Below are 25,154 nucleotides of genomic sequence, written 5' to 3'. Positions count from 1 at the left end.
TGACATCACCATAGCAACAGTCAGGTGTGAGGACACATCAGACTAACCTTCCTCCCTTTTCTACCTTTTCTGATTCCCATCATCACTCCCCAGCGTTCCCAGTGCTCCCAGTTGGCCCAGTTGACATTCTGCTGCCGGTCGGCCTCGACAGCTGGGCCTCCGTCAGGCCTTGTTTGTGTCTGTCGCTATGGTGACGCAGCGGCGGTGGCTAACGATGAGGATTAGCGCCTCATGCTAACTCTCTTTGATTTCCTGTCTTCAATAAAACTTTATTGATAAGCAACACGAGTGGAGCAACAGGAAGTGGCGCTAGCAGGGCTAGCTAACAAACCTTTAATAAAATAAATAATATAAAATAAATTAAATTAAATTAAATTAAAAAATAAAAAAAAAATAAAGAAATATTATCAGGCCTTTTAAGGTCATCCTTCTACAGCCACGTTGGTCTGGAACCAGGATGCTGCTCACTTCCTGCTGTGTTTGGGGTTGTTGTCATGGAAACCCTCATTATGGAGGTATTTCCTCTCTGGAAGGGAGCAGCACGACCCTGCAAGTATTTTTATGTATCCAAACTGCTCCTGGTCCTGGGACGTGGACAACAGGAACAACAACAGTCAGAGCTGTCCCCTTCCCTATAACAGTCAGAGAAATTTAGGGTTTTTCCTTTAATTTTTGGTTTATAAAGGATGATTCCTGTTCCTGACATGTGTTTGTGTGTGAATTTTAAAGCTATCCGGAGGATTCTAAGCTTCATTTACTGTTTAAGACACATATTTTCAACATAATGGCATATTATAACTGCTTATAACGGCTTATAACTGTTTATAACTGCTTATAACTATTAATAGCAGAAAAATGTCCTTTTGCTGTCGCTCACAGGCTACTAGCACCTGAAAAACAAGAAGAGGCAACAAAAACAACAGGAGAGCTCAGGAATTTCCACCTTAACAGGCTCTTTATTACATTAGAATCAGAATGTGCCGATTGTATCTGCTGCCATCTGCGGTTGCCAGGCAACCGTCTGGTTCCGGACCCCGATGAAGAAGCAGTTGCTTATTTCTTTAATATTTATGACTCTCAACTCCTCCGTGCCCGAATCCTGCAAAAGGAAGCACCAAACAGCGTCAGACGCCGACCACGGGGGCACATCTGGCCGCTTCCGCTAACCAGAGCTTTGAGAGGGTTTCTGGAGAATTAGCTCACCTCCTGGTCCGAACAGCGCAGCGTAGCAGGGTTTGTGGCAGTAGGGTTTACCATCGTGCTGAAAGAGGATGACTTTTATCAGAACAGTGCACAAATCCAGGCACTTTCAGCTGCAAATGCCGGCGTATCAGTGCTAGCAAAAGATGCTCCGTGGCTGTTAGCATCTAGCTTCTGTTCTTGGCGTCAGGACGTCTAGGATTACTTTGACAAGGTATTTCTAATGTTTACTGCCTGGTGAACGAAGAACTGTTGTGACCAGTTGGGCAACTTGTGGCTCAGAAGGAACCGGTCTAGGTAGCGCAGGGTGGCGGGGCCCCCGGGGACGGGGACCCGGGGGCGGGGCCCCGCCCCCACGGCCCCTGTGTGTTTTCACGGTGTAAAATATGGGTCAAATTCAGATTCACTCTCCTTAACTGGTGTGTGTGTGTGTAAATATGTTGGTTTCTTTTTCCGCAATAGCAAAATTAGCTAGCCGCGAGCTAGCCACAAAACACGTTTGAGCCAACACGGCGACGCAGCAGGAAGCAGGAAGCACGAGTTCATGCAACTTTCTGTGCAGGAGACTAAAAGAGGAATGTGCGGTGTTTGTTGCCGTGGCAACGGTGTCCTGTCACAAACAAACACACGCGAGGGCCTGCTGCACCTTCCTGGAGAACAAATGTGATGTTGCCTCACCTCGGCGTGGGAGCCCGCCGCCAGCGTCTTTTTGCACTTCTGGCAGCGGAGGCAGGGCCTGTGCCAGTCCTTCCCCAGTGATGTCACCTTCTCAGCTGGCAACACACACAAAAACACTGGGTCACTACCCGGACGGTGGACTTTACCCAGATGGGGAACCGGTGTGGATGGAGATGTCACAAGGGTCCACCCTGCCGCTCGGTTAATCAGTCTCAGACAGTTCAGGCTGAGCTCATTCAGCCCAATAAAGGACACTCCCTGCAGATAACTGCGGCCTTTCTCTGGGCGTGGTGCTCAGGGGGAATGAGTGCACACCGTCCCACAGGACTCTCGCTGCCCCCCCAACCCCCCCGACCTCTTCATCTGCTGGACGAGCTGTACAAACACCCGTCAGAAATAACCAGTCCTACTAAGACCGCTAATGGTTCAGCTAGCTTGATACCAACCTCACATAAACCAGGACAGCGGGAAGGTCAAACCTGTAGTTTCACAGGAAGCTACCCCCCCCCCCCCCACCTCCCCTCACCACCCCCACCTCCCCGCGACATCACTTTGTGTTTTCTTCCTGTAAATAAGAGATTAGGCAACCAGCAGCAGAAGCACAGGGTTGTTGTCCAGGCCTGGGTCAAAGGCCGGGTCCTCCACATGTGGCACAACTGGAACCAGAGTCTGACCAATTAGCCCCCAATAACAAACCAGGACACCGAGGAAATGCAGCGAGGCCATCCGTCACTGCTGGCTACCGCTATCTGCTAGCATCAAAGAGCGTTATGGAGGCCAAAATACAGCATTATTCCCCTTCACACAATCAAAGATTTGTTTTGGAGCTGAGGAAAATTTGGGGAATGTAGTTAAATTTAGATTTTTTTTAATTAGCATAAATAAAGACAATAAAAACCAAGCTAGTATGTTAGACTGCTTGCAGTCCCCATGTTTCGCTAAGCTAACAGGCTGAGGGACGAATCTTTGTTAAACCTTGTTTGGAAAAACACTTTTGCATGTTTTGCATAACTAAAGCGTGGCGTCTGCGCCGGCATCCAGCGTGTTAGCACTTTAGTCTGCTAGCATCTTTACAACCTTCATTAAGGACAAGTTCAGCCAGTGGAAAGGTTGAATTTTGGTTGGAAGATGACCAAATCCCCCCTCGTCCTTCAGTGGTAGCCTAATCACTTCCATCTGCGCGCCGAGGAACACAAAGGCCGTGGCGGTATCGTTAGCCTCCGCTTCATTTTCTGTTGGCTCTAACTTTGCTTGTTTTGGCTGGCAGAGATTTTTCCATAATGAAGACGGATGGGAAGCAGCATTCCTGCTGCCGCAGTCAGTCACAAATTAGCTTCTTATTTAGCAACAGCCTGGGAGCATCTTCTCACAGTGACTGACTAAGTTTAAACACCCAGATATTAACATTTATCTAAAGCACATGAAGCTAGCATGACTCGGTCATTTGGCCTGTAGTCCTGGAACATCAGTATCTCATAATAGACCCTCAGATCCTTTCTAAGCTTCAATAAAACGTGTACATTTGTGACAACTACGAGGAGGTTCTGTGTTTCTGGAGCTCGTCTCAGGCTCGTCTCTACCAGCACTAGATATGCAGGACATGTGGCTACATGTGTATCTTCACATTGTCATTCTGAGCTCCTTTAAAAAAAAAAACGCTCTAACCCTCATTTCCCCTCCTACGCAGAAAACAAGGAACTGGTTTTAAAGCACGAGGAAGGCAGAAGAATGCAGAAATCTCACCAAAGTAAACCTCCTTCCCGCAATTTGGACACTTTGGCATGGCGCCTCTGGTCTGAGCTGAGCAAACACGCAGCGGTTTATCCCCTGGATGAAGACAGACACCTGCTAGCCGCTACACGACGCACCGTAAAGTGCAGATGTGCGCTCAGCCCTGTATTTATAGCTCTGAGGAAATAGTTCCACTCCGACTCGGGTTTTTTTTCTAGCAGTGGGAGAGGCCTGAGTTCACAGAATCACAGAGGAGGGTCGGACGGTTCAGCTCCAGCCGCTACTGGTGATTAAAAAAGGCTGATTTTGAATCATCTTTAATCTTTTTAAGCCCATTTTATCACTGACGGGCGACAGTTGAGGCACAAATGCTGTTTGAGCTTCATCTGAAACTTCGCTCGGCCAGATGTTCATGGAAATACTGGTGGGTCCCCCTCCAGGGAGGCTAAAACTTAGCTGTTTCTATGCTGATTTACAGGAGACATTTGTCAAAAAATCGTTTTTGGCTGACGGCCACTGATCTCCTCAGCAGAATGATCCACTTCCTGCTCTGACTGCAGGTACGTTAGCATTAGCGTTAGCATTAGCGTTAGCAACGCGAGCCTCCAGTCAATAAAACAATCTCACTTTAATTAGGATGGTTTTTATCTCGCAGGTCGCACAGGTTTATAGATAACGAACGCTGCTGATGAATCATGTTTATTGACCGACACATGAGGACGGACCGTCAGGGACCACCATGTTGCTCTGTGACCCCATGAAAGAGCTGCAGCGGTGCACCAACGGGTCCCCCTCATCAGGGCAGGTCCCCCTTCCATCAGGACGGGTCCCCCTCATCAGGGCAGGTCCCCCTCATCAGGACGGGTCCCCCTCATCAGGGCGGGTCCCCCTTCCATCAGGACGGGTCCCCCTTCCATCAGGGCGGGTCCCCGTTCCATCAGGACGGGTCCCCCTCATCAGGGCAGGTCCCCCTCATCAGGGCGGGTCCCCGTTCCATCAGGACGGGTCCCCCTTCCATCAGGACGGGTCCCCCTCATCAGGACGGGTCCCCCTCATCAGGGCGGGTCCCCCTCATCAGGACGGGTCCCCCTCATCAGGGCGGGTCCCCCTCATCAGGGCGGGTCCCCCTTCCATCAGGGCGGGTCCCCGTTCCATCAGGACGGGTCCCCCTCATCAGGGCAGGTCCCCCTCATCAGGGCGGGTCCCCGTTCCATCAGGACGGGTCCCCCTTCCATCAGGACGGGTCCCCCTCATCAGGACGGGTCCCCCTCATCAGGGCGGGTCCCCCTCATCAGGACGGGTCCCCCTCATCAGGGCGGGTCCCCGTTCCATCAGGACGGGTCCCCCTTCCATCAGGACGGGTCCCCCTCATCAGGGCAGGTCCCCCTTCCATCAGGACGGGTTCCCCTCATCAGGACGGGGCTGGTGTATTGATGGACCACATAGTCCTGAGGTCAGAGGGTGTCGACCCAGGTGACCCTGTCAGGGGATTTAGAAGGAAACTACAGACTGTAGTTTCATCAGGCTGAACAGGTCAGGCGAGTAATTCCTGGTTTCTGTACTGATTACAGGTCTACAGGTCGGCACCATAAAGCACTGGGTCTACAGGGACCTGATCTCAGCTCAGGTCTAGTCGGGGGGGTGTCTGGTTTCCATGGCAACATTGGGTTTCCCTCCAGAAACTGTGCTAAGGTTAACGTTAGACTGACTTGCGTGGTGGTGCATCACACCTCACACAGACAGTTGTTCCCATGTAACCAGGGCGACGGACACAGTCCAGACTCTCTTTATCAGCTCGCCTTTGATGCTTTGATGACCTCACGGGGAGAGACGGACACATCTGCAGAGATCTTCTCGGTTTCTTGATTCACACCCCAAAATTAGCGTGGGATCACATTAGCGCCAGAGATTTCCTGTGAATATTGTGTCCCTCGCCTGTCCTCAGGAATGTGGGACATGTTTGACCCTTTTTCAGTGACGTGATGCGTTCAGCAGCGACACCAGACGTGAACGCCACCATTCACCCGCTCAGAAGGCTCTCGCACATAAACAGCTCTGCAAACAGTGGTTTCCATGGTAACAAGCCATTGGCAGGGCAGTTGTGTCTGTTGCTATAGCGACAGCGGCCCCGCAGCAACAGGAAATGAAACGCCCGCAGGTTTCCGGTGAGGCCATGTGATCATTTCCCCTATTAAGACGGAGGAACGTTTGTGGTTATTTTGAGTTATTTTGAATTCGCCGTTCGGGACATCAGGGCCCGCTAGCGTCTCTTCACGATGATTCTGCTCACGCTCCTCTGGTCCCGGACTCTCTGGGGATCTCAAAACCAGCCGCGCACGCCCTCCTCCCCTCCTTTATCTCAGAGCTCATCTCATCCTGCCACTCACTCAAGCCCCGCCCCCTCCCACTTTGATGTTCTGTCAGGAAAGTGCGTTGACGGAAAGATGTGGAAACCATCAAAGGTCCGTTCACTTGGATCTGTGTTGGACCCTTCAGAGTCCATAAATGTTCAAGCAGCAAACCAGAACTCTGCTAATGTATAAAAGTGCTGCTGCTAATGTACTTAGCCAGAACATGTTCTCCTTCTGGCTGCTCCCTGCTAGTATTTCCACTTTTCCTCCCAAGCGACTTTGAAGATTAATGGCCTTCGCTGTCACCATAGTAACCATCATGAGCGCCACTAAATGTCTCACACCCCAGACCTTGAAGAGGGAACTGCTTTCGTAACCTTTCCACGCAGGTTCAAACTGCGTTGATTGGCGGCTAATCTGGAAACCCGCTGCTGGGTTTCACTGTGCTGGAGGATTTGCCCAAAGATTGTGCTAAGCTAGCATAAAGGCTCGGGGCAAAGGTCGCTCTAGATCACAGAAACCTTCATCAAACAACCCACAGATATGTTTTGGCGCCCACTGAGTCCTCTCGAGGCTGAAGACTCGACCCACCCAACAAAGCGGCGCTTAAATAGACCTTAGTCAGCTGATTAGTGAGACCAGCTGGGTCAGATCAGCTCATCAAGCTGCTCCGCTTCTCCTAGCTTTAGCATCTCCGGCCTGGTTGCACACCCTCCTCCCCTGGTCCATGAGTGTTTTTACAGGAGGCTTCTCCCAGTAGGACCAGTAGGACTCGCTCACATGTGTGGGGGCCCTTCAGAGAGACCGTCCTCCTCACTGATCCAGCCTGGAGGCGGGACAGCTGCTCCACACGGCCGCTCTCCTCATCCATCGCTCTGCTAACAAGCAGTTTTCATCAGGCTGCGGTTTTCGCTTAATCTTTAAAGCTTAAAGCAGTTTCGCTGATGTCCTGCAGTCACGGTAACCGAACGAATGGTTCTGCACTAAATAATATGCCTGCACATTAGCACTGGCTATAAATCATGCTAAAGACATGCTACAGACGGACGGATCATGGTCGTGTATGTAGTTTAGGCACCACAGAGGATGAACACATGCAGATCTGAAGGTCACTCCCAGCTAATCTACACTCATGCTCATGAGGACGGACCGTCCTCATGAGCAGCCAATCTCTGTGGTGCCTAACCTATATACACCTAGCATGCTATAGACATGCTACAGATGGACGGAGGCTGGGCTAAAGGCTCTTAATGTTGGTCCTGCTAAGTTTAAAGTGAAGCTTAATTGTTAAACGTCTGGTGTTGAAAGAGATGCTGGGGTTAGCTAAAACCGTGTCTAAGTTCCATGCTAAAAGGCTAATCATCAACATTTTATCTCTGTTTTACTGAGCTTAGCATCAAGCTAATGGGTTCTGCTAATGTTCAGAAGAAGAGGAGTGCTTTCTAAAACATTTCTGTCTTGTATTTTAGCTAAGCTAAGCAAATGCATCTGAGGCTCCCTCCTGTTGTGTTTTTTTTCTTTACCTCTCTGGCACAGCACAAATGTACTACAGGAGTAGCATGAGAGCACAGAGGAGCTAACTAGCCCCGCTCGTTAGAGCCCCACTTGGAATTTTCCGAAATATTGTGGCGAGGAAACCTCTTTACTTCTGGAGGAGCCACAAACATCTTGAGGTTGTTTCTGGACTCATCTCCTCTCGGAACCAGCCAGATCAAAGCTGCGCTTGTCCCACCAGCTTTTATCTTCAGACATTTTTGAGGCGTCTGTCCTTCTCGGTGATGTCCTCAGATTTCTGCTCAATATCTGACAAACTGGCGTATCCTTGGCAACCGCTGCACCATAACATTAAACACCAGACACACACACACACGCCTGGCAAAAACATGATAAAAAAATGCTTGGGCCCCGTGTTGGGCTTCAACTACGTGGGAATGTTGTGGAATCCTGCCAGAGCAGCAGATGTGGGTCTATGGCAGATGTGGAACTGGTTCCAGTGCCAGTCCAGTCATGTTGTGTCCAGTTGTCTCTGGGAACTGAACCCACGTTAGCGTAGCAACATTTCTTTTTCAGCAGCTAGATGGTGGTGGACTTTTATATGTCCTTTATTACCGTGTTTATCTGATATCTGATATATCTGAACGAGTGAACTAGGTGGCGCATCACTTGTGTGAGGGTCAAAGTCAAATCGCTGACCTCCACAATAGGAGTCACATTCCCAGCTAGCTTCACGCGAAAACTGCGAATCAACTCCCAAGTTCCCGTGAGCGAAACACAATATTTGTCTGGCAGGCTAACGAGCATGAAAACAGGATGAGGAGCGAGGAGATGAAGAGGAGGAGCGAGGAGCTCCGTTTGATGAGTTTACCGGCTGTTTCCTGCCGCCTGCACAGGGAGGCTGGCTGCTCTGGGACATGTGATCAAAGCAACAGTCTCGCTTGAACGTGTGAGCTTATCTGTGACAGGGCGACGTCCTCCTCTGCTAGGACATGTCCTCTTTTTGAGACCTACACCTAGAGAGTCCTTCCAGTGGACCAGGGTGGTTGTGGAGGAGCCGGCGGGGCCAGAAAGGCAGGGAGGTGGGGGGGGTCAGTCAGCAGGGAGGTCCTGGCTCAGACCCGGCTAGACCTAATCGGGATTGTCGGGTCAGCCAGGAGCTTTTAGACTTCAACAGTCCTGCTGCTTGAGGAAGATTCCATCATCTTCATCATCATCATCTCCTCTCTGGCCCAGTAAAACCAGTAACTGTTGTTTATCAGCATCACAGATCAATCATTAGCATTTTGCAAAGCGATTATCGCAGGTGTGTTTGAAATATGTGACCTGACGTGCCCCCCGGGTGGTGCCTTATTTCAGTGATTTACCGTAGCATAATGCTAATGTTAGCATCAAAGCATCATAGAAACTCCAGTTTATTCAGAATTTTCCGAGGCAACGTCGCTCTAGTGAAAGGCAAACATGAAGCAACCGACCATTTTTGGACATGAGGACATTGTGACCTCCCCAGAGACGACCACTTCCTTAAAAATGACCTCTGCATTGGCCACTTCGGCGAAACTATGGACCATCTGGCAGGCAGAATGCTCGCAGGCGTACGTAATTTCTATATTGGGATGGTGGAAATATTGTTTTATGATGTGAGACAAAGTCCCGTTTACCCGAGTCAGTCGGAAAAGGAACAGAAAGACGCTCAATGTCCTCCACTGGAAAAGCAGTTAGGAATGAGGTTATATAATGATTAGGGAAAGCACAACCACTTTTCCTCTCAGTTTGACTAAAATAGACACAATAATCTCCAAAGGACTTCAGTAAAGTCAGCAGGCTAACATAAGCTTGTATGCTAATGCCAAGCAAACAGTTTAGCCTAAGCAGCGTATTAGCGCAGAACATTAGCCTGCATAGGTTTCTTAAAAGAGGACAGAGGCGTGAAAAACAGCCTTTTACGTGGGTAAAATTTTAATTTTCACTCAATAACAGTAAACCAACATCACGACAACATTTAATGTTCCCTCAAAAGTGTTAGAAGTGTAATATAAGCTCTTTGAGCAACGTTAAAGCTCCGTGCTAGCTGTTGTATGCTAGCAGAACAGAAAACCGAGTGGCGCCGCTACTAACAAGAGCAGAGGCGGTGAGCGGGAAACTCTCCACATGAGAGGAACCAACGTGGACTCCGAGGTCGCCTCCTGGAGCGGGAACAGGCCGCCGTGAGGTTCTGCCCGTCTAACTCGGCTGTTAACAGACGGCTCCGGAGCTGCGCGTCCTTCACCGACGGCGGGAAAACAATTAAAAGCTGCGTCACGCAGGCGCCCGTCTGTTTGGTATCCTGGCGACGGCCCGGTTGTCGGACCTCGTCCCATGACGCCACAGGCGCTAATGCGGCGCAGCCCAGCGGAGACACAGTGAGGAAAGGACACAGCGGGACATTTTTATGTGGTATTTATTGATTTATTTCGGGGGGGCTGGAGTGCAGTGTTCGAGCCCCGCGGAGTCAAGAACTCGTACAGTGCGTCTAAGATGCACATTCTTACCGAATGACTTGTCTGAAGTGTTTCCTACATGCTAGGCTAAGCTAGTGTTCTTGCTAATGGTTCAAAAAACATAATCCGTGGGGGAGGGGGCACCTGAAAAAACACTTACTATTTATTAGAAAAAGAAAACAGTATCTTTTTGTTCAGGTTTTGATGTAAAAGGTGTTATTTTGCTAAATGTTAGACCCTTTTTAAAAAAAAAAAAAAAATCTGATAAGGAATGTATGTCTGGCTGTTCCTCAATGCACCTCACCACACCTGAGACTTAGCCACGCCCCCAAAAAGTGAAAAGTGAGAGCTTTTACCTCTAGAGACAGCGTGGTCATATTTATTTAAGTTAACGGACTGGCAGTGCTGGAGCAAAGTCAGGAAGGAAACGGACACAAATGAAAGGACTGACGGAACCGTGGTCGTCTCAGGGAGGACAAACTGGTCACAAGCGATACTGTGGCGATAATGTTCGGTGTTGGGAGGAGGCTGGGGGGGGCAGGGAGGATTCAGGGCTGGGTCACGGCGCTGGGCTCCTTCTCGTAGATGTAGCTGCCCACGCCACCGGTGTTGACGCCTGGAAAAATCAGAGGGACAGCAGAGGGTGGGTCAGAGGGGAGCAGAGAGGCAGGGAGAGGCCGTTTCCTGGTGGCTCAGGCTGCCTGGATCACGTTCTGATTCAAGTGTGGAGGATAATTGGTGGGCGGACAGCACCCCCTAGCGGTTACCTTTGGGCCCAAAGAGGACGGCGTAGCATGGTTTGTGGCAGTAAGGCTTGCCGTCATGCTGGAACACGTAAAGAGGCAATGTTACTTTTGATTCCAGTACCTTCTGGAAGATTAAGTGAAGCCAAACGGGCTGAACGTACCTCTGCGTGGCTGCCGGGAGCCAGAGTCTTGCTACACCGGTCACACCGCAGGCAGGGTCGGTGCCAGTCTTTGCCCAGCGACGTCACCTTCTCGGCTAGTGGGACACCCAGGAGTTAGTCAGACAACCGCGGCGCCTCTCGCCTTCGAGGTGCCAGGAAATTACTCACCGAAATACACCTTCTTGTTGCAGCCGGGGCACATGTTGGCCTCTCCGGAGAAGGTGGTGATGCTGCCAGCTGGTGACAAATAAGATGCACGTTAATGGGAGAACAGGAAAAGGTTCCGATTCTTAAGGTTCCTTGTTGGGGGGCGTGAAGGGATATAGGGGCTGTTGAAGACAAGAGGGGTCGACGCGGGTCGCTGCAGTACCGGCTGCCTACACCAGGGGGCAGAAAGTGGCAGAGATGGGTCCATTTTCCGCCTTGTTAACAGATGTTGCACATTCAATTAAAAGTGCACGGATAAACTGCCACGCACGGGCATGTAGGAGCAGGAGCAGCAGAAGAGAAGTGGGCGCCAGTAAACTGCACACAGAGGATAAACAAACAGTGCTGCTTCTGCTGCACCTTTCGACGGCGCCTTGGGGACGAACGTTCGCTTCTCCTCAGTCTTGGAGGCTGAATCCACACAGGTGGGAGGCGGGTTGTTGTTGGCTGGAGTGTCGTAGACATAAGAGCCAGCTCCACCGATGTTCACGCCTAAACAAGGTGTGGGAGGAGAGAAGGTCCATATGGAATAACAGGAGTACTCATCACCTAATTAGTCAATAAATCAGTATTAGCATGAACATCGGCCAGGTTGATGCCTCCAGATGGGTAAAATCCATCAATAAAAAGCTATTCTTCCATAAAACACCTGATTTATGTGAGTATGTAGACAGGAAGTGGGTGTAGTTTACCTTTCGGCCCGAAGAGGGCAGCATAACACGGTTTGTGGCAGTAAGGCCGTCCATCGTGCTGCCGAGAGACAGAAACACCATCAACGCAAAGCACAGCGACTTAAAAGGAACGTCGGCGTGAGGTCACATTCTTCTGACACCATTTGTTTTGGGTTTGACGGACGCGGAGCAATTCGAGCGAGACCGTTCACTCCATTTTCCACTTCCACGGCAGCTGTCTCCAGGAAACGGGACACTGTTGATGAACTCGGCGCCACACTCCAGTGCGGCGTTGGACCTTTGACCGCCTGTTCCTTGAGGGGGCCGTTTAAGACAAAGTGTAGCGGGCCTGTTAGTGATGCATGCTGCCAACGTGCTGGTCATCAGGGGAGCATGTGATGGGGGCTGCGGGCTACTGCTTCAGAGCTCAATGACCAAAGAAGAGAAGAACGTTGGCGACGTGACAGCGACCCCCGAGGAGGCACTACCCACAATCCCCGGTGCACCGGTTCCACATTCTCGCTTCCTGTCGGACATTTCTTACTACAGTGCTGCGTCTCTCCCAGTCAAGTCCAGTGCGCACGGCGCCACTGCCGGGATTTGGCCACTGACCTTGTAAAGAAAGGATGAGTGATGGGGGGGGTTGGCTGGTGGACAGGGGGGGCGGTGGCCTCAGAGAGATTCTGCGTTTGTAATCGGGCAGAGATTAAACCGGAGGACATCATCCCAGTTCTGTGGTAAAATTACATTTACGCACAGAACCCCCCCAGATCAGATCCTCTTTACATTTTTTTTTCATGGGGGAGGGGTGATAAAGGGGGGGGGTGGTGATGGATGGATGAGGGAGATCACAGGATCAACTTGAAAGCACAATTTGTACTAAAGAACGGACCGCGTTTTCATAAATTTCACCACATAGCTTGACCTTTGACCCCCCACGACGTTTTTAACATCCCAGCGTGACTCAGCGCGGGAGCGGTGATGGCGGCGTGAATGGCCTCAGTTGAAGCGAAGTCCTACCCGAGGCAACGCTAATGATACACTCACACGCACACACACGCGGGAAAGAAAGAGTCCATCACTGACCCAGTTGCAGCCTTACAGCACACAGCTTTTTTATTTACAGAGTCGAGCTGCTAAAGGCCAAGAACATGGACAGGCTATGGAAGAAAAACAGATTAAAACAGGAAGTTGGACATTCAAATCACGGTAATAAAATTATGGATGCTTAGACTGCTGATTAGCCTAGATGCTAACAAATAGAGATGGCTAACTATCAATGCAAGCAGACATGCAGCAGTTAAAGGGATAATTAAAGGGATAGTTCCCCCACCTGCCGTGTTTTTAGCTGTAGCATTAGTTTCCAGCTAGTCCTCGCCTGTATTTACCTGTAAACATGTGAAGCTGCCACAACACCACCGAAGAATGCCGCAGTTTTTGATTGCAACCTTGAAGAGCCTTCAGCTAGTCCAAAAACAGTGTTTATTTATGACGCCGTTTGTTCTGAACAGCAGCGTTGAGCATGCAAACGCGACGTGAGGTCAGCGAACGCAACACAGGTGCCTATTTAGGGTCCAAAATATGGGAAAATGTTGAGGCTGGAACTCCGGGGACATCTCGGGAATTGGAAACGTTTATTGACCTTTTTGGGTGAACCATCCCTTTAAGTGTAAGGTGTGCGGGGTGTGGTGGCGGTGCGGGGGTGTGTGACTGACCTCGGCGTGGCCCCCGGCGTTCAGGAGCTTGTTGCAGCGGTCACACTTGAGGCAGAGCTTGTGCCAGTCCTTACCCAGTGACGACACCTTCTCAGCTGCACCACAGGGGACAAAAGAGGGAGACGCAGAGTGAGACGTGGACCTCACGCCACCGATGACGTCATCTTCAGGAGAGTAATGCGTTTGTACTGGGTATCTGAAGCGCCTGGCAGGAATACCGGAGAATACTGGGAATGTCTGTTTACCCCAGGATGCTGCCATGACATCATCCTGGGGTAAACAGACAGCAGCCTGAGTCCCGACCCAGCTGGAGCAGCGGGGGGTCCCCACATCTAACCCACATCCTTTGTTAAGCGCCCTTCCCCCCAGTTCAGACCCCTCTTTCGCCCCATTTCCGTCCCCACCCCCCCTTCCCCAGTATGTCCAGACAATCGAGGATCCTAATTATACCTTTTCCAATAATAAATCTATTACTACACAATAGACCCCCGAGGAGCCTTCCAGGCCACAGAGGAAACACCTTCTCTTATCGAGGAAGGGCACAAATCGCCGGACGCCAGCAGCTATTTCCTTCATACACTCAGAAACACTCAGCACACAAAGATTACTTCCTCCTTCCTTTACGTCCCACGTGGATCAGAATATGTAGAAAGACGTCGGCATCACATCAGGAGAGCTTTCCACAAGTGTAGTGTGTTGCTACGGCTCTATTCCACTCCCTCATAAAGAAGAAGCTAGCACACAACACAAACATGAGATGGACCCTCACACCAAGCCAAAGCCAGGGTCTGGAGGGCTGCTAAGGTCAGAGGGGTCCTCCCTTCATAGCTGCGGAAATGTTAAATCACCCTTAAAACACCAGTATTCCCAGCAAAACATAACACTGAATCGCCATTAAATTAATAGTGGTGATTGAAAGGAGCTGAACAGACATCAAAGGATCCTCAATGAATATTAACGTCACCTTCTCTAACTTTATTATCATACATTTTTGCTGCTATAAACAGATTAACTGTTTATATTTATAGTTGTTTATTCTCTTCCTGTCTGGACGCAGTTCAACCTTTTCTTTGATCTGCTGATGTTCTGTCCTAGTTTACAGGTCAGTAAAGGGTCAAAAAGTGCTTTACTGGAAAACAGTTCATCTCTACAATTCATAGATCAAAATAACAATAAGTTCTAACACAGATGCTCAAGGTCTCAAGAGAAAATGTACAGTTGAAATGTCCATAGTACAAGTAAATACTTCTATGACAAAGAGATCAAAGAGATCTGAATCATTTCCAACACGCAGCCTAACTTAAAACTTCTTGTAATGTTGTAAACGGAGCTATCTGAAGCGGTACTGTGATTTATTTCCTGTCAAACTTCTGAAGCCTTTATCTGTTAGCGTATCTGCAGTGATGTGTATTAGCATGCGATTTGTCAGGAGTGCTTAGCTAGTTTAGCTGGTCCCAGTGTGAGATGTTTAAATGGTCGGTCCCTGTTTAAAAGGGCGGTTGTTATTGTAAGACTGACTAGCCTGTCTGTCATTATCATGTGTTGTGGGAGTTACAGGGTGGGGGAGGAGGAGGGGACACGCTTCTGCCCCAGATGTTTATAGCCTCAGCTCTAAGCTAACTGCTCTGCTCCTCCGCAAAGCTCTGGCGAGTAACATCAAGCTAGTGGTTGTCGGTATGGAGCAACTCGGCAACAGCCGTGAGTAAATCCACCCACTCTGGCAAACTAACTGTTGATAGGGAAGGTCCTCCCAGTGCTCCCATTGACACTGTCAACATCAGTCAGGACGGGTTAAATCCTTTTAGCCAATCGTCTCCCGGTGTTTTTCTTCACTCCAACGCGCAACAAAGGGTTCCCCCTGACCGACTGTAAACTGCTGTTGGTGTAGACAAAGACCCCGCCCCCTTTAATAGACGATACATTCCAAAACAGACCAGTGACTCTGGATGGAACACCAGTGAATCCCATTGACTGACAAGTTTTTGGGGTCAACAGCAATCTGCTTTTAATTGATCAATGCATGAAAATCTGGAGCATCACAGTATCTGGGAGGACTGACACGGCGCTCACCTTCACGCCAGGCTGAAGCTAGCGGACTAGACCGCTGTGCTGCACGGAAGCTAACGCTGGCTCTAGCAGTGCTTTGATCCTTGGCTCACCTTTGAGTTCCTGGCCTTTCTTTCTCCTCCCGTGCTTTGATTGGGACTGACGGAGCAAGTGGGGGATGGAAGAAATAGTCGCTAACGGCCGTTTCCATTGTGTTTGAGGCTAAAAACAAAACATTAACTCACCAACTGTGGTGTTAAATCCAACCAAACGGGCTTTCTTAACGAAGGGAAGTGAAGTCATGCTGAAGTTAACAGTCAAAAACAGGGTTTAAACCCGTGGGGGTGGGGGTGGGGGGTCCTCAGTGAAAAAGAATGACTACTGACGAGTTTAAGCGTTCCGCCTGGAAAAACAGAGGCACATCTGACAACTCCGGCCAGGCCTTAATTTGATTTATTTCACCACTGCGCAGACATCTGATAAGATTACAAGTGAAAGCAATTTTGGTCCCAGTTCAGACGGCCCAGCAGGGGAACCGGGCCACAGCAAGTGGGCAGAGAACCTTTAACGAGAGGGCGACTGTAGGGAAACCATTAACAGCCCATTTCCTTGATTACACTTAATCGAGACAGCGGCGGCTGAGTGTTCGGTGCAACCCAAACAAATTAGCTGCGTTAACAAAGATGGATCGTACATTTATTATAGTTTAGTGGTCACAAGATACATCTGCATCTCCGTTACATAACCAATGTTATTGTAAATATCTTCAAGTCCTGGCTGGCTAGATTTTGGTCAGTGGCCCCCTCTGGTAACATGGACGCATCTGTCCAAAACACACTCGTGAAGCTAACACACACACGCACGCGTTTTCTAAATGACTTCATCCATCAGTGACAGCTGAGCCCACCAGGGCGTGTTCGCTACCCCAGCCTTTGTGGCGGTGGCGTGCTAACCATGAGGGCTAATAAACACTGTGCACCTGAATGTCTGACGGATGGCCTGACTGGGAAGGAATGTTTGAGGCGGGAGAAAAAAAGGCCAAGCAAATGAAAGGAAGGAAAAGACAAACAGAATGTGTTTCCTTCTCTTCATCCTCTTTCACATCTGATCCCGGGAGAACAAACACCTTCAAGGACCTTTTACTTAACTTTCAGACAATCGCCACTCTGCCAGGCAGGCAGGGGCCATTCAGTCGCACCGATGCTAATGATAAGTGAGGTTTCAGCTAGCGGCTCAAGAAAGTTCATAACCTTAAATTCAGTTCCGATACTAAGTTGACAAATCTTAGTATGCTGTAGCGTAGCTGGCTAGTAGACACTGAGCATGTCAGCTAGGGAGTCGCTGAGTAGCTGTGATGAATAGAAAAACTGCATTCATCATTAGGAGAATGTTATTAATATAATAATTACGCTGAGAGGATGCGTAGAAGGTCACCCAGAGTGCCGACCTTCCCACTGCTGGGTAAAACAAGCGAATTGATTTTTATTCACAGTCAGTGGGTGCTCACAGCTCTCCGTTTGTCATTGCAGGGCTGGGCTAATGCTAAAGAACCGCACGTGCGTGGATCGCTCTGTCCCCGTGGCTGATGCAAGCCCGAGGCAAATCTGTGGCGGGTGCGTGTCGCCTGAGCCCAGGCGAGGTTTCCTCCTCGGGCTATCTCCCACTTTCCTCTGAAAAAAAACGAGGCCAAGCTTGTGAATCCTGCTGGCTGATGTAAATGGGATGCAGTTAACTCACATCCTGTCTGGGCTGGTCAGAGCAGCCGCAGGCTAAACCACAGCGCCCCGTCTCCTAACTGTGTCCAGACTGCAGGGACAGTGCTGCACAACTGGCCTGCAGAGCTGTGGACCGGGTTCCCAAAGCAGGAAACAAATGCTCCGTCACTAGCATGACGTCGTCAGATGCCAAATTTGGTAATTGGCTAAAGAGCCCTTGAGAGGGAGACGTCCCGTGACGCAGGGACACACAGCATGCCGAGGCCAGTTGAGTGAAAACATCTGAGTTGTGTGCAGAGATGGATCGAAGCAGGGACGAGGGTCGGGTACACAAGTGTTGAACAACAGATCTTCCTCTTGCTACTGTTTAGCCGTCAGACAGCTGCAGCCAATAAGATAAGAAATAAAGTATGCAACATCTGTTTAATTGCTATCAGTCAGAATCCAGCTTGCTAATACTCTTTCCGACAGAGTGAGCGTGCACGGAACAAGGCTACGTGAACTCACTGACCAGTATCTGAACACATCCATCTCACATTCATGTCGAAGGGACCGAAAAAGGAGGCATAGAAGCACGAAAATGAGCTGAACTCATGGAAAAGAACTTTGTCCTTCGCTGTTACATAACAGGTCGTCCGGCTGCAAGGTGGAACAGTTCCACCTGAGCCTGGGGGGGGGGGCATCACTTACAGCGCCAGGCTCAGCCATGTCCCCATTGGGGGGGGGGGGGGGTCGTGTTTGTGCCTGGAAAAGGCAGACAAAAAGGACCCCTGGCTGGCTGGTGCACGGTAGCTAGTTATGCAATGGAAACGAGCAGGAGGCAGCCACTGAAGAAGTGGCGTTATGTAACCGACAAGGCACATTCACACAGCCCGTTGGGCAACCAAGTGGAAGACTGGGCACCGCCATTGTGTCGGCGTTGGGGGGGTGAAAAAGAGGTGTGTGGGAAAGGTATCGTCGGGCCGAGGAGGTATTCTGCCTCGTCGGGGAGGATAAATGTGCAGGGAGACAGAAAAAGCTTTGTCTGAATAGAGATGTCGCTTCTCATTATGATGCATGAGGCCCTCTGAGAGTCACCCCTGGTACACCCCACCCCCACCCCAAGTGCCCATAATGAAAAAAAACAAGGTGAGCAAAACTCAGGCCCTGAGGTGAAGACGAGGCAGAACAGAGTGAAAGAAAGTGGCGAATGAAGAGAAAAGAGACAGAGCAGCCCACAAAGAGCCCCCACCCCATTTGTCAGACACAAGGGCTGAATTCTAAGTGAGGAGTCCAGACGCTTGTTGATCACATGCTAACAGTCACATGTTCACCAAGTCTCTGGCACTGGGGCCATATTAGTCCAAGGATGTAGCTAAACACTTCAGAATGCAGTTTTGGGTCTGTCATCAAGACCACGACCCATGAGTGGTGTGTTCCGTCCTCTATCTGTCCTATCGCTCCTTATCCATCTCTACCAGCCAAGAGGGCACCAACACATGTTCTTGGTCCTGATCAAGGTTTCTTCCTGTTAAAATTAGAATTTTCCCTTCTCCCAAGGTCCTTGTTTGGAGGCCCAGGGGCTGAGGCAGGCCTTCCTCGAGTGGGTCGAATTTTTAGCAGGGGCTGACTGCCACCAGGTGGCGCTGATCCGGCCAGGAACGAAGCCCAGCTTCCTGCTTTTTATCCGAGTTTATAAAAAACTTGATGAGCAGCAGCCTCAGTAAAATTTGGCTTCAGTTGTGAGGAATCTGCCCCGTCGCCGCCTCCAAACAGCTGCTCATTAAAACGAGGAACGGAAAATAATACGTAAAAATCTCCTGAAAACCTGAAAGAATTTCCCTCCCGCAGAGCGCGGTTCACCTCTGAGACATTAAATGACATCCTGGAGCGGAAAGCAAAAGCCCAGCGGTTTTAGTAAATTCGGTGCAGGAGGACGACAGATTGGAGGCCCAGGTGGGTTCCTGACGTAGCTCACCTCCAACCAGGTGGAAAAAGGGAATCAAATGGGGTCGTTGTCGCCATTAAACACATCAGATCAGAAGTGAGGAGACTGGTTTTCACTTCACACCCACCTTAGCTGTTCTGCAGACCTGGACCTGTCCCTGGGATTACTCTCTGGAGGAGGAAGGGTGTAGGTGGAGCAGCTGATCTCACTCTCCAGCATCGCTTTCACTGTGACCCTCATTCCTCCATTCAAAGGGGGGGGGGGGGGTCTTCTTCTGCTGCTAATTTCACCTAAGATCCATCCCAAGCTAAAATAACTCCACGGTAGTTGTTACGTAAAAATGAAAACAACATCCATCACTGAGGAGCTGTGACTCACCCGCTGCAGCAAATTAACGCTAACGCGCAAATGGCAGCACGGACGTGCATGAAATCGGGACAACAGATCTCATTACGGCCACGTTTGCACGGTCACTTGTGACTAGCGGGACCCTGAGATGAGCAGCATCTGGTTTGCTGCCTCTCCTGTTACATAAGCGGACTTCCATCCACTCACATAATTGATTCTGACCCCATGACAGTGGCGGCGTGCACCACGGAGCAGCAAAGATCAGCAGCGGAGGATGAATTTATGTGCATCAACGCAGAGTTACTCACGCCTGACTGGGACGCCAGCGGATGAACTGGGCTCCGGCCCCAAACAGGCGCTCCTTTTTCAGCATCCCTGTTTACGAGGAGGACGTGACGCCTGTTTATAGGTTTTCATCCCAACTCCAGGCTCCCGCGAGCTCAGCATATGGCATCTTTGCACTTTTGGCAAAGGCTTCCATTATCAAACCCTGCAAATCCAACTGCTGCGCTTGGACGCTCACCAAGCACAACACATCACAAATGGCAAAGACAAACTGCACAACAGAATTCTTTCTCCTAGCTTCGAAACCTTCCATGTGTGATTTTAAAGAACTAATATTTGTTCTACGGAGGTTTGTTGACATTTGTTAATTATTTGCACATCCAGCAATTTTCTCCGAAAATAGGAATTTGAATTAATTTGAATTCTTCTGGGAAACCGTTCATTTAAGCTGTCTAATATAAATTGCAGCGTTGAAAAGTAAAAACAGCTCCCCAGAAATTGCTAATTACCGAAGAGTGACAGCCAGAAGCTACAGAAGCGGAGGTGTGGGCAAGATAAGGATGCAGGTATAGCAAATAAACTCCACATACCCCCCCCCCATAAATAAATAAAATAAAAATAATTAAATTAAATGAAAAATAAAAAAAAATACCGCGTGTCCCTATGTGTGGTAGGTTTGGATAGCCGAGCGGGATGAGTCATTTTGTTGCCCGAAAAAAAGTTTAAAACGGGCAAAACTCACCGAAATACACCGTCTTGTCACACTTGGGGCACTTTGAAGCCATGTTGCGTTGTTGTGTTTGCGGGGTTGGCGGGTGTGTTGTCTGCAGCGCGCGCACTTTCTCCTGTCTCGTGCTCCTCTCCACAGCAAGTGTCCCGCTCGGCGCTCAGAAGCTGCCAGCTTCTCTCGAGCCGACTTCTGCTCATTTACATAACCCCGCCCACCGCGATGCATTCAGGGGTGGCGGGAAATGTCGCTCACGGCAGCAATAAGATGGAAAGTGGAATCTTAACCGTTTAAAATCGCAGGCATTTGCGATTATAAATAACTTTACAGAACCAGCAATACGTTTTCAAATATATAACATTCTATGACACCAATTTTAAAAAGAAAAAAGAACAGTTCCCTTTTCAATTTAACTTGGATTTAATGATCAAAGAAAAACGGAGTTAGTCACCCCGTTTCTGGGTTTATTTTAAAGCATCAGTATTGACCCGGGTCGCTCACCATGGGTGCTAGCATGTTGCTCCCAACGTTTCTACAGCGGCCTGAAAGTGGCGTTTGAAGATATTAATGCTTTTACTTATTCGTTATAAACTGTCATTTGTCCAAGACTAAAATATAGATTCGAATTCCACGGCCTAGGTCGACATGTCATTATGATTATTCTGATTATGCTATGTGCAATGCATATAGCAACCACTGGATGTCACCAGATCTCGCACAGTACATTTAGCTAAATCTGTGGCATATGTTTTAACACATAGATAGAAATACGAATACAATAATTGTGTTTCTTATTTAAAAATAAAGAAGTTATAACAACAAATAAATACATAGACTTACATATGTAAAAGTGTTGTATTTAGTTTCTGCCTTTTGGTTTTAAATTTTGGGTTTTACGAGGCGGCCTTTGAGGCAGCACACCTTCCTCACTCAGCCTCTGAGCAGGCGGGAAAGCTTTTTGGAAGTCCACAGTGGCACATGCACTCCCACTTTATTTTTCCTCTTCGGTTCAGTCGAATCACAATGCTCTCTTTCAGAGTGAGTGACATGACGGAATTTGTTAGGCGAGGGAAGACTCTGAAACGTGGCTCGAGCAGATCAGATTTCTCTTAAGGAGACTGCTGCCTTTGTGACAAATGAGGCCACGGGAGGGAGACAGGCACACCTGAAAAAGAGCTTCTGCATTTTTTAGTAGAGGAAATTACACATTATGCCAGCGGTGACTAATTGACACGCTTTTCATGATCGGTTTCTCAAAGAGCGTGTCTCACATTTGTCATCTGGGCCCGGTCAGGGTGGACTGAGGTCATGTGTTTCACACGTTGGTGCCGTCTGCTCTGTCTGCCCAGTGACACAGTCCAGGTCCTCCTCCAGGAACAGTTACTCCGATATTTCCCACATCTGCGTCCCGCCTGATTAGCACCCATCAGCATGTCTATAACCGGTTCCTCCTTATCTCTGAGCTCACTGTTTAAGACAAACGCGCCCTTTCAGATGCTGGAAAACATCTCGGTACCCATGGAGATGTTACACCGAGCTAAGAGGGCTCACCTCCACCTCCAGACATGCAAATAAGGCTCAAGATTGCAATTAAGATAAAGTAAACAACCGTCAGTTGGAAATAAAGTTGAAATGCTTTTGTTTCCAGACTGGGGACACAGGGAGTGAATGAATAACAACTCAGGCAAAAGAAACATGACAAGCATGCGAGCTTAGGATGTTTCTGGAGACGGAAATCTCTGGAAGAAGGAAGTGGACATATTAGTGCCAGCAATTTTACTTTTAACTGGTTTCATGGCTGCCGCTCGTTTCAGATTGGGTTTGCTTCTTCAGAACACGTCAAGCATCTTTCCCCGTGGGAAAACACAGGAATAGATGGAGAACGGGTATGTGGAGAAGGGTGAGGCGGTCCTTGGGGTTTAGAACTATGTTAGAATTTTGCTTTAATGCTATCAGGATTACACAAACAAGGGCTGCGAGTGTGAAAATGCAACACAGCCTGATCTTTTCTTTATCAAAGACCCGCAGAGGAAGGTTCTGGATCTGCATAAACAATCTTGTCAGGATGATATCTTCACTCAGCTTGATAACAAGCCACTGGGGCTTCATGGTGAAGGCCGGTGGAAGTCTGGAGGAGCATTGTGATAACACGGGAGAGAAAACCTTGCCTTTGCCCTGGAATCTATCATTTTAGAACTTTTGCTGGATCGAAGGAGCTGGTTTGAAGCATGTAAAAGCCTCTCGGTGTTACATATTAAGTGCACAAGGTCACGGATTCTGGTGGTCAGTTATGGTATTGCACAAAGTAAGCAAAATTCTAATTAGAATCTAAAATGATGGACTCGGTCTGCTCAGACACATGAGGAGCAACATGAGCAGAATCTAAGCCTTGAAAGGGGGAACATTACACTGTGTGAGAATATAAATGTTACAAAGTGTCAGCTGCTTCAACTCCATGGTATTCCATGCCACTCCGCTTGTAGCGTCTATAGGAGCATCTGGCCCTGAGCTGTGACCCACAACAGAGGGCAGTTTGGGAATTTCAACCTGTCCACGTGTCTCACACATTCACCCAGTGCATCTTATCAAACGCCCGTTTGCCCCACCGCCCGGCAGCTGCATATAACCATGGCGTCTTTCCTTTCACTTCCTTTCCCTTCTTATCCCGTTATGCGATCCTTTCCTCAAGTGAGTGTTGGGGCGAGGCCACCAGGCGATCCGGGTCAGTCCGATGGGTTCCGGTGCTCCTCACATCATCTAACAGGCCTCAGACGGCTGTATCATGGACGACACGTGACGCAGGCATGTGCGTGTGCACGTCTGTGGGAAGAAAAGGGAAAAAATAGCCAGAATTAATTATTGAAATGTTCCCACAGCACACTCAGTAGGAACAGTAGCCTATGTTTAGCTCCGTCAGAGCCCGGGGTGAGATTAAACACTCTCAGCAGATGATAAGCCATCCGCTCGGTGACAGACTGGTAGTGGGATTTTAATAGTGAGATACACTATCGGATGGCTAAGAAGGATGGAACAATGGATCCAGGTCTTTAGCATGTTAGCGTAAGACACGCGGAGCCTTCTGCGCCTCAGCCGGGGCCCTTTCAGGAGGGCCTGGGAAGCCTGATTCAGATTGCAGATCGGCAGTGTTGTTACAGACTAAATAACACAGTATGGTTCTCTTAAGCTGCTCAAATTTTAAAGCATTCTAGTTCCACTGGGACTGTGGGAGGGGGTTATGTTTCTACAGAATGCCATTTTTGTCAGTGTGGGTGTATTGTTTTATTTGGCTAACATCTCTGGACAAGGCTGGTCCATTACCCAGCGTGTTCTCGGTGATACAGCTGAATTTGAGCTGGTAATAGAACACAAGTGTAACATTTGCACATGTGAAGACTTGAGGGGCACATGGGTCATTATATGAGGCATGCTGAATTTCAAGCAGGGTAGAGGATTGGTGGGTGTGGACCAAGCAGCTGGCGCGTATTTTTTTGGAAGATTTGATCTCTCTATTTGCACGTCCTGTGATCCTCCCACTCCTGGAGTCTCTCGGAGTCCCCCTGTGATTTCACAGCAGAAATTACACGGCCAACCTGTGCGTCCTCCTGACATTTTGATTGAAATGTGCTATTTTGAGAACATGTAAGGGATAAAACACCCACTTTGGTTGGCTTTGGGGACAAATCTGTTTTGAATGGTACATTTGTGCCCTGATTACAGATTAGACCACCAAACTTACTGTATGCTGTGGACAAACAGGATTTTAGTGCCGCCTAGTGGACAGCTGCAGGATAGGACTTGTTTTCTTCACTGGTTTGCTTCATTTTAGTACAAATACAGGAAACATTGTTAGCAAATAAGCTTGGGTGAAAATAGCTGATGATATGTATGAATGCTACATAGATTAGCTTTTCTTAGTTTTGATATTTTTGCGCCCGTATTTTATAAAGGTAGACAAAAAGGACAGTATAAAAGGTCAACTGTTAATAAATGAGGCTATAACTGGGCCACACTGATGATGCTTTTTGATGACCCTGAAGTTCTTTGTGTCATTATTTGGAATATAAATTATTTATTCAGTAACAGTTCTATTTTTATAGACTCACCATGGCTATGAGAAAGGGCGTTACACAAACCCTCCAAAAGCATCTTCCGGGTCATTCATGGATTTAATGTAGATTAGTTTCAGTGAGTAAATGATTCCATACAGAAAACTGCTCGCCTAAATTTTTGTCTGAGCTCTGGAAAGTCATCCACACAGGCCGACTGTCTCAGGCCACAGTAGCTTGGGTCTGAGTCGAACACAACAACGGTTTGTTTCTGTAGATGTAAAGAAAAGCGCAGCGTATAATTAGACCCTGTGAACACGGGTGGTGCCACAGTGGAAAAACACATCATACACTCCCAGATCTCCTCCTGTTTTGAGTGCTTGTTACGTCTTTTAAGAGTCAAACTTTGATTTTTAAGACCATGTTCTAATTTTCTAATTGGTGCACAGTGGGTGATGCGTTTCTGATGGCTAAATATGGAATCAGGCTGTAAGTGCCTTTCTTCTTTCTTCTGGGCCTCAGCTGGTGCGGCTCCCTTCCTGCTGGAAAGAAATCCAGCACACGTCGTCTTGATGCCTTCTGCCATTCCTCTCATTCCTTTTCTTATTTCAGACTATGGCAGCCCT

At 48.8% G+C, this 25,154-nt stretch overlaps 2 protein-coding genes across 2 annotated transcripts; both read right to left on the bottom strand.

Annotated features, from left to right (window-relative positions):
* Nucleotides 1-931: 931 nt before the first annotated feature.
* Nucleotides 932-3,783, bottom strand: crip1 (cysteine-rich protein 1). Its single transcript, XM_003962372.3, has 4 exons — nucleotides 3,622-3,783; nucleotides 1,879-1,973; nucleotides 1,204-1,261; nucleotides 932-1,099 (listed from the first exon to the last, which is right to left on the bottom strand). Exons 1-4 carry the CDS (start codon nucleotides 3,659-3,661, stop codon nucleotides 1,062-1,064), a joined length of 231 nt encoding a protein of 76 aa, XP_003962421.1. The 5' UTR covers nucleotides 3,662-3,783; the 3' UTR covers nucleotides 932-1,061.
* A 5,612-nt stretch (nucleotides 3,784-9,395) lies between these two features.
* crip2 (cysteine-rich protein 2) lies at nucleotides 9,396-20,651 on the bottom strand. The gene is made up of 8 exons (XM_003962389.3): nucleotides 20,498-20,651; nucleotides 13,435-13,529; nucleotides 11,741-11,798; nucleotides 11,409-11,540; nucleotides 11,010-11,078; nucleotides 10,842-10,936; nucleotides 10,702-10,759; nucleotides 9,396-10,550 (listed from the first exon to the last, which is right to left on the bottom strand). The coding sequence occupies exons 1-8, from the start codon at nucleotides 20,538-20,540 to the stop codon at nucleotides 10,483-10,485; spliced, it is 618 nt and encodes a 205-aa protein (XP_003962438.1). The 5' UTR covers nucleotides 20,541-20,651; the 3' UTR covers nucleotides 9,396-10,482.
* Between the last annotated feature and the right edge of the window lie 4,503 nt (nucleotides 20,652-25,154).

Source organism: Takifugu rubripes, chromosome 2 (assembly GCF_901000725.2).
Source record: "Takifugu rubripes chromosome 2, fTakRub1.2, whole genome shotgun sequence".
Classification (NCBI taxonomy): Eukaryota; Metazoa; Chordata; class Actinopteri; order Tetraodontiformes; family Tetraodontidae; genus Takifugu; species Takifugu rubripes.
This window is presented reverse-complemented; position numbering and strand designations above follow the sequence as displayed.